Here is a 9,319-nt window from a genome sequence, read left to right on the forward strand (position 1 = left end):
ACGTCATACATGTACATTGTCCAAGTGATCGACGAATGATCAGCGTAATTGTACCATATCACCAAAGCCCCTTGCACCGTGCTTTAGTAGTTACTAGAGTTTACGGCTTTACTCCAGAGTGATCGCTAGGTTCCAGAGAGCCTAGTCTTTTCAATGCCAGGTTTATGCAGGCGACTCGTACAGATGTTATCACAAATGCAATATATCAAGAATGCTCGACAGTTTCATCTGGAGGTTTTGCAACGAACGGGACAAATGCCCACATTACAAGTAAAAAGCCCAATATACTGACAATTCTATAAAACAGGTCAGCTAATACACAAATATATTCCTTTTGTTGGAATTTAGCTTACAGAGGATGTAGACTCCAAATGCCGAACCTCGACGCCATTGCTCCAGCTATAAATGGGATAATTGCAGTTCCTGTTTGTTCGAGGCCTATAGTCAATCCAACGGCTCCAGACATCAACCATGGCGGGATGAGGCGTCCAAACATGTTCATCAGGATTGGATGAATTGGCCCGTTGAAAAATCCAAAGAACGACACGGCTATGGCGTTCTCGATAAATGATGGGACGACCCAGATCGATATTTCAAACCTGATTTACAGGTATTTATTTAGTTTGGATGTTTAGGTCAGCGAAAATCGCTGAAGGAAGTACTACCCCAGGCATAAAAGGAGATATAACCACACGGCTCGAATGTCGCCTAGCTAGATAAAATTAAATTTATCATAAGAGCCTAAAAGGTAAAACATACCAGTTTATTGAGATATAGGAGGGTGACTCGACCCAGAAACATGCCAGCGAAGAAGCCAGACGAGAGGTATGCAGAGGAAGTCCCTCCACCTCTGTCGACCATCACAAACGTTACAATCCATCCTTTTAAATAATTAGATCGAGCAAGAAATATTGTTCTCAGCCGTGACAACGTACCTCCGACGGCAAATTCCACCCCTACGAGAAGTAACAAGAAGATCGCAATGAAGTGTAGAATTTTGAGTTTGAGGAGTTGCGAATAGTGGCTTTCCTGGGTCTCGGACTTTTCGCGGGTAGGTTGACCTGCCCTTGTAAGAATTTCTAACGGCCATTGAACTGGTGAGTCTGGATTGATTCATTCAGTATAACATGAAATGAATACATACCGTCCAAATTTTTTAACCGGAAAGCATACAACAGTAGTGCGCTGTTGAGAAGCGCACCTCCCAAGGAAACCAGAAAATGAAATGACCATCGTGGCATCACGGCAAATCTCATTGCCACAATAGGTGCGACGAGAGCCCCAATTCCGTAAGCACTTTGTACCAGGCCCATCTTTGTCGCGCTATGACTGTCCACACTGACGCAGAAGTCTATAGACTGCGCATTCTGTGAAACCTTGACGTTAAGTATTTCTAAATCAATTATTGCGACGCAAACTTACCTGAATAGCGACACCGAACCCAGAGAAGAAATACGCAAGAACGAAAGCTGGAAACGGAGGTGCAGCGGATTGGATGCAATATGCAATGACCTGCGACACCGCACCCATCATCACAACCTGAGACAAATTCAGGTCGATAGTGCTCTCAGTTATGCATATATAAATTGTAGTGATAGATCCGTACCTTACCGAAACCCACTTTGTGTGAAAGATAAACGTTTGCGATAGCGGAAACCACGAAACCCTAAGCGGTGTGAAAGTTCCAGAGATTAAATCACAACCAAAAACCAGAACAATGCAGTGATATACATATACGCACGGTCCCGCTCAAGACAAATACCAAAGAAACAATCGTGTAGCCAATCTATATACAGACTTTTCAATGCCAGCACAATGATCCCGTGAGGATAGAAGACACCTTGTAGTGGCTTTGTATCACGGGTAGCAAGGGTCCTGGCATGCAGGATTAGTGCATATACTCGACATAACATACTTCTATTTATAAAGACATACCTGTTGTAGCATCATTCCAACCCTCCATGAACAATGACCACATCAAGGAAGCGAGTGCTACATACTCGACTCGTTTCTCCTTCGACAACAAGGGCTTTCTCTCGCGCGGCTTGGACAAAACTTCCAAGTCGTCTGAGACCAACGGTAACTGAGCGGCATCTGCATGGCTCACCAAAGCCATGAAGCGTTGCTATGGCTTGAGTGGCCAATAGCCGCTGTCAGATCTCTGGCTGACAAGACGAGCAGGTCAAAGGAAACCCTCGGTAGAAGCTATCGTCGATTTCAGCTAAGCAAGCTTCTATTTAGAAAACAACGGAAGCTTTTCAAGTTCCATGGAGTGCCAGACTCGCCAGTGCCACCAAGTACCGCTCACTACTTAACAGTACCAAGCAGAGCGGTCTCGAACGAACTTCGCCACCGTTCATGGCGAACAAAATAGTAAAAACCTATCAAATTTCCCCGGTAAGTGCCACATTTGTCAGTTCTGTTTCAGTTATTTTTATAGTAAATTATATCTTACCGCCACTGGAAGTCCGACAAACAATGCCTGTGCAGGTCAATACGTTCAAGATACTCTTTGAAGATTCTTTCCAATTGAACGGTTCCTTGTGCTACGCGACGAGAAGAATCGAGGCGGCTGGGCAAAGCGTAGGTATGTGCCACTTAGTAATTCGTCATTATAATTTGCGGTAAACTTGTCTAAGTAGTCTCGGTCAAGTCCCTTTGGTTTGGGCTGCCTGAATAATTCTGCATGCACCTTAGAACTGCGTAGAGAGGAAACGATTCATGAGCGCCACGTCTTCGAGCTTGCGAATTTATCTCCCTCCCAGGCCTCCCAATTATCAAACCACGTGCTTGTCAAAGGAAAGGACACTTCGGATGTCAAGCTCTCCACATTGCCTTGCTTGGCGATTACAATTTTCCGAACTCAGCAAACACTTACAACAACTTTAAGGAAAGGTATTTGTAAGTCAACAATAATTCATAATATATCCGGGCTATAGCTACATCAGGGTTGTACGAGACAAGAAACAGACAGACAACAAGAGGAGTACTTCCAGCACGAAGAAAAGACCGACAAAACAAGTTAAACAGGATCGATGACATCGATGCGGAAGACAACAACGGGGTCAAGTAATGCTACAGTTGAGACAAGACGACACGGGTAACAACAACAAAGCTTAGAGATCAGTGTATATGGATTAGGATCCAAGCATGATGAGAGCAGAAGCAAGAAGCGAAAATGGGTAGTTGAGTTAGAAGAGTATGAGCGCAAAGAGACCGAGTGAGGGCAAGAAATGAATTGTGTTAAAAATGCGTGTAGGTTACCGAAGCTGGGTTGGACGGATAAGTTGAACATATCTAGAACAGTAAATGCACGAATTTTATGATGTCCAGTATCAAAAGAATTCCGAGACGTACGCGGACGCTCAGTTTGCAACAGAGGTCGCAGAGACGAACGGTGATCCATGCACGAAGTCGCTGAAGGAGAACCGCGGTCCCCCGGCATGTTCGGTGGAACCATTGCCGGTACTGCCATCTTGGGCCTGCGAAGACTGCGTGTCACATGCATAACCGCCATAACTGTTGCCCATATCCGCATCGATGCCCATGTGCATCTGGTACACGTTCTGCGCCTCGAGCGAGGCCACCCCGTTGAAATCATAACCATAACTAGTAGCATCAGTATCCGAAGCACATGAACCATCTCCTTGCGTCTGTACTTGTTGAGGAAGATTGGAATTATGATGAGCAGATGACAGTGCGTTGACGTCCACCGGTCCATCAAGAAGCTCATGACCGGAGACGATTTCAATGCCGTGTTGCTGGTGCTGCGAGTGGTGTTGAGACCGAGGCGCCATTGCAACTAGGCCACTTGCAGGACTTGCGTCCGTGTTACTTCCAGAACTCCCGTTAGAGCTCTGTTGACTTGCTTGGTATTGAGTATGCTCCTGATAGCTAGCGACCTGTTCTTGAGAATATGGCTGCGCCTGATCTGGAACATAGTGTTCTTGATAGCTACCGTGCTGAGGATACGCCTGCTCTTGATGATGCGATGTACCCGAATGCGTCTCAGGGACACGGGGTAAGCCCACCTTGCGAACCGGCACCGGCTGTACAATCGAAAATCCGTTCGCACTGGAGGACATAGTGGGTTGAGCGACGTTTTCGAAGCCTTGCAAGTCCTGCGGTTGAGTCTGGTTCTGAACTTGATGCTGATGCTGATGGTGGGCCGAGTTCTGAGAAAAGAAGGCATTGAACGCGCTGAAGTCGAATGAATCGCGCATTCCAGTTCCGGGAGCCGAGTTAGAACTTTGCACGGGTGCAGACGTCGGACCAAAGTGTGCCCGCATTGCACTATGAGGTGCAGACGCCGACGCCGACTTAGGAGAAGAAGGTACGTCTACAGAAGCTCCGGACCCGGATAGGTCGGAACTGCCCTGTGCAGTCTTGCCAAAGTCAAATGCCGGGTTCAACACCCCAGTGTCAACCGGAGGAAGGGCTTGAGCACATCCTGACGTTTCCGAACCTTGCGAATGCGGCTGCTGCTGGACCGGAGTCATTGGATCGACAGAATCCACTTGATACCACATCGCGTTTGGTGCAAGTGGAGTAGGATATGAGCCTGGAGCGGGTGTAGGAGCTGGGTCTGCATTAGACACGGCGGCACTTGTCGGTTGGTTGGAAGAGGCGAATGGGTTTGTGAAACCCTCTGCAACAGCACCAACAAAACCGTCGAATGCACTTTGTTGCTGATTGTGACCTGATCCAAAGTCGAAAGGCCCAGAGGCTCCTTGCTGGAATCCTTGCAAGGAATATTGTCCGAAAGGCGCTCCGGGATGTGGGAAGTTGCTTTGAGCGCCATACTGAAGGTCGGCAAAAACACCAGACGCCAACTGGTGCTGCAAGATCGGCTGTGTTGAACTTGCTCGTCGTCCAAGCTGACCTAGAGCCCACTGACGAGACGCGCGGGGACCCATACCCATGTAGTTCATCGCAGTACCCATTCCCATGGAACTCATCCCGCTAAATTCACCAAACCCTCCAGCAATTGAGCTCATACCAATGCCATTCATCGGGACGCGCGGTGAAGCGGAGCGAGAAAGTATCGCTGAGCGCGGTTGAGGTGCATGTAAGTGCGGAAGCGGCAACAGAGCATCAGCTTGTTCTGATATCGCTGGAGTTGTCTGATCAGCATTTGCAATGCCGTTGGTACCATACCAATAACCTGAGAAACCACCAATGCTAGATGGAAGCGTTGGAATCGTGATGCCATTCGACGTGGGAGCATTGGAATTCGCAGGCGGGGCTTGTGCAAGAGCAGGATTCGCGAAGTTGAATGGGTCGGCTGGCGCACCCTGAGCAAATGGTCCGCCGAAATCACTGGTATACGGATATCCAGGGTACGATTCCGAAGGAAGAGGAACGGAACTCGAGCGACGATGTCCAAGGTGGTTGTGCATCGCACAGACTTGCTGGCGACGGCTGGCCATTGCGCGCTCTTTCTCTTGGTCATGATTCGCTTCCTGAAGCTGTAACTTGTCCGGGTTTGTGTCTTGGGGCGTCGATTGGTCAGTGCCATGCTCACGCAACAAGCGCTCGCGTTCGGCTTTCTCTGCTGCAGCTCGTACCGCCTGGCGCTTACGCTTCTTCTCTGGATCATGTTTTGGTTGGAAGCGATAGTGCGGGTATTGGATTTTGTGCTCCTCTTTCTTCTTTTCTGCAAGAGCCTCCCAGACCTTCTTATCCTTGCTCGGAAGAGACTTCCAACAATTCCCTAAATGACAGGTAAGTTAGTTAGCACATTATACGCGACTATATTAAGAAGCGTCAAGCCACGTGAACTGTGCTGGTCATGGTAATAATGTGGCTGTGGGAAGTGCGGGATCATGACGGGAAAACAAACGCACCGACAATCTTGCTCAAAGAGTTGTGGCTCGTCTCAATTGAGCCTGGGACATGTCGCTGATGAACAAAGTTCTGTCGAAAGAGCATGAAGGCATTCGGAGGACGGGGAATGTGATCTACGCTGTCCTTCCGCCCGCCGCGCCGGCGCGGCCGTGATGGGGCTTGAGTTGACGCCGTGGCAGCTGCCAGTGCAGCCAGCTCATCAGCCTCCTTAGTATCAGCATCAGATCCTTCAGGTTTGGGACTCGAGCTCGAGCGTGCATTCGAGGAAGGAGAGGCAGGGTCCGATGGGTAGCTGATCGGCGTCACATTGGGCGCGAAGGTGTAATTCTTGGGGACAAAGGAGCGTCGGCGCGTGGACACTGAACATGACTGTCAGATGTGTCAGAAAAACGAGTAAAGAGTGGAGGGACAGACAGAGCGAGAATGAAGAGCGACGCTTTGAGGGTGAGAAGGGTGGTGATGTCCTCAACGGGGCCATCGTTGCAGATCGCGTATGGAGCGTGTTGTGCTCGCTGATCTTTGCGTCTTGGTCGCTGTCGAGAGTATTGTAGTCGCCTTGTCTGTCGACGACACGAAAAGACGAGAGAATGGGAGAGCAGAGAAAAAGAGATGGAGGATGGACCGGAGAACAAGCGCTGCCTTGCACAAGGTCAAGTACAAATACCACGCGCCTTCTATGCAGTATATTCCATTTCCCACGCTTTTATTAAATATCCATTTTATACCACGGTCATGTCCTTCCTCATTCTCTTTTTCCTCTGCGTCCCTCGCTCAAACGAAGACATTTCTCAGGACGAAAACTGGGTAATTTAGTGACATACAATGGGCTTACATGCCTTCTTACATCCAACTATCGTCGTATTCGACCTCCTGTCCACATTCAAGTCTTAACATGTCACGTGATACCTGTCTAAATCGGGGTCAAAGGCAGTCCTCATTCAGGCTCTTACCATCACTTTCACGCATACAAATCCTTTTTCCAAGAACGTCTTACTTTGTGTTTCGCAGTTGGGAGAAAGAGCTCTTGGGGCGAGACCGGAACACATGCATCGCTTAGATCAAGCTGAGAGGCACGACGATCATTTTACGCGTGCTAGAATTTGAGATTTAGGTCTCTTCGAACCTCGTTCAGTTTTCAGCTCATTTACGGAAAACAAGGGCTTCGGGCTAAGAGCTATTACTCCTTTTTCATGGCGGCCGGCCAGTAGCGACCATCTCGCTCGTCACCGCTCCGTATCCAATAGCACACGTCAAGCATCTATCAGTAAAAGCGACCATCATCAGCCATAGATGTCGGTGCCGTAGGATGCTTTCGATGAACCTTCTCTTCTTGCTGTCTCAAAAACTCTGTCACGACAGCTATCACTCTCCATCGAAGTGATGCGCAAGCGGACTCCTCATCTAGTTTCCTGAACTTGCGTACTGAATCGCAACAAAAGCTCTGTTCTCTCCGGGACTTGCCAGATCAGCTATGATGCTTCGAGAAGCTGATGTCTTGCTCCGTGCTCCGCGACCATCCTAGTCCTACGATCATGATCACGATTCCGTCCTTGGATTAAATAGCGTATCGTTGCCACGGGCTTTTACGACCAGACTATGACGCTCGGACGGACATCATCGGTCGTACAAACGAACATGCCTTTTACAACCAACTGCAACAGTTAGACGGACATCGTCAATCGCACAAAGACTTAGACCCTCCATATTCCTATGGCACCTTCGCCACCGGTGCATATGGAAACACCCCTTTCTTCCAAACATCCGATATTCACCTCATGATTCTGGTCCGTACCTCAGTTGTATGTTGTCTTCGCCGGAAGACCTAGCTTGTCTGCGTGACTCTCCTTGGCAGCTCAGTTCCGTACCTATAAAAGAGTCTGTCTCATAACACATAAAGACGCTTTATGTTCTGTTGCGTCAACTTTTGCACGTCAACGGCTTAAACAGGTCCGCCATCATCAGCGACCAATAGTGTCGTCATGAATTCCGGATCAGGCTCTTCAGACGACTACGGAATCACTATATCGAGACCTGGTCATCAACACGGAAACAGCACTGCGTTCTCCGCTTCTAACTGTATTATAAGCCATAACTAGCCATCAATACACTGCCTTGGCCAATTGCTCTGCTTGCAGCAGATATGCTTTGGGAACTCAGAAGTCCTTGACGCTAACACTTACCGTCACTCTGTACAGGTCATATTTATGGCTATTTTCCTGCACAAACTAGTTGTCCCCAGCTTCAGAGTTGTCTGATTGCCTGAGAGATGTATCAAGTTTTTCTGGAGTGCAATCATTCCTACATATGAAAACTACTGTAGGTTTGTCTCTGTAAGTTTCCTAATTTGGCACAAGAGTGTTTAAAAGCCTGGGTGTCTAACCTCCCAAGGGAGATAATACTGTATTAATACCTTTCCTTCTCATTGTCTATTTCATCAGTAAAATGAGAGGTGCAATCACTTTGGAAGCTGAGAAAAGGTGATAACTTGCTGAATGTCTGTACTATCTACTACCCTGCATTATTGTGATTGACACAAAGTTTCGACCGTCACTGCATGCCCTTGTTCTTTTGTTGTGTGACAATACCCCTTTGCGGATGCTATGATACTATGGGAAATATAACATGCCAAACCATTCCAAGGTAGCTGGCTCACACAACTGTCAAGAAAGCTTGATTGGCACCTACATTACACAAACCCCTAACTATATGTGCTATATACAATGAACATGCAGACACTGCAGGGACAATGTTCTTGCTTCATTGCCCTCTCATACTCAAGGCAACACTGATCCTGCATTTAAGGCAATCTTCTCCACACTCCTTTCCCTACTGCCCATGTCTGCTACTGTCACCACCACCACCCACTATTTCCTTGAATGTATGTCCCCTATTCACTTACCTACTCTCCAACTTGACAGTTCTGCTTAGTAAGGCATATATCGGAAGTCCAGTATAGGACAAACTGGCAAACACTCTATGTCAAAATAGAGTTCAAAGGCCAAAAGTTGACAAGCTATGAAATCAAGGAAGACAGATCACTCGTACAGAATAGTGTTCTTACTTTGTGAGTGTATAAATACTTCTATATTTGTCCTGCTGATGGAGTTCACAGTTTGTTAGCAGACAATTCGTCTGTCCTCAAAATTCAACTTGTTAGTAAGACTTGGACCTGTTCTAGCATTGGTTGTGTTGAGATTAAGGTTGTGGATCTGTTGAACAAATGCTCTGGTCGAGACAGTACAATTCAACATTATTTTTCTAATGTCATACTGATTTAGACATGATTCAAGCTGGGTTAGAGCTATTTTCTTCCTCTAGAACGTCTCAGACCCCTGCATGCATCATTCACTTGTTCCTCAAGAAGATAGATGAAGCAGAATGTGCCAAGATTGACATGCAGTGCATCCTGTGGAACATAGATGTTTAGAGGGAGAACTTAAGGGGGGCATGCATAGACAAGGGGTGAGGTGAT

The 9,319-nt window shown here is 47.5% G+C and overlaps 2 protein-coding genes across 2 annotated transcripts; both read right to left on the reverse strand.

Moving 5' to 3' along the window:
- Positions 1-205: 205 nt before the first annotated feature.
- FOMMEDRAFT_170505 (MFS general substrate transporter) lies at positions 206-2,345 on the reverse strand (the record flags this gene model as incomplete). Its single annotated transcript, XM_007270427.1, has 12 exons — positions 2,286-2,345; positions 1,936-2,221; positions 1,841-1,875; positions 1,742-1,786; positions 1,607-1,666; positions 1,423-1,539; positions 1,145-1,367; positions 936-1,079; positions 760-881; positions 666-712; positions 354-599; positions 206-296 (listed from the first exon to the last, which is right to left on the reverse strand). Exons 2-12 carry the CDS (start codon positions 2,114-2,116, stop codon positions 206-208), a joined length of 1,311 nt encoding a protein of 436 aa, XP_007270489.1. The 5' UTR covers positions 2,117-2,221; positions 2,286-2,345.
- Positions 2,346-2,938: 593 nt separating this feature from the next.
- On the reverse strand, positions 2,939-6,338 carry FOMMEDRAFT_23062 (uncharacterized protein). Its single transcript, XM_007270293.1, has 2 exons — positions 5,847-6,338; positions 2,939-5,713 (listed from the first exon to the last, which is right to left on the reverse strand). The coding sequence occupies exons 1-2, from the start codon at positions 5,929-5,931 to the stop codon at positions 3,366-3,368; spliced, it is 2,433 nt and encodes an 810-aa protein (XP_007270355.1). The 5' UTR covers positions 5,932-6,338; the 3' UTR covers positions 2,939-3,365.
- Between the last annotated feature and the right edge of the window lie 2,981 nt (positions 6,339-9,319).

Source organism: Fomitiporia mediterranea (assembly GCF_000271605.1).
Source record: "Fomitiporia mediterranea MF3/22 unplaced genomic scaffold FOMMEscaffold_13, whole genome shotgun sequence".
NCBI lineage: Eukaryota > Fungi > Basidiomycota > Agaricomycetes > Hymenochaetales > Hymenochaetaceae > Fomitiporia > Fomitiporia mediterranea.

What these genes read in the sequence shown, in the direction of transcription:
- FOMMEDRAFT_23062 (XM_007270293.1), bottom strand. Translation starts at nt 5,931, where the DNA reads ATGCTCTTTCGACAGAACTTTGTTCATCAGCGACATGTCCCAGGCTCA. An exon ending in CTCTTTGAGCAAGATTGTCG is followed by an intron (nt 5,714 to 5,846) that starts GTGCGTTTGTTT and finishes CCTGTCATTTAG; the next exon opens with GGAATTGTTGGAAGTCTCTT.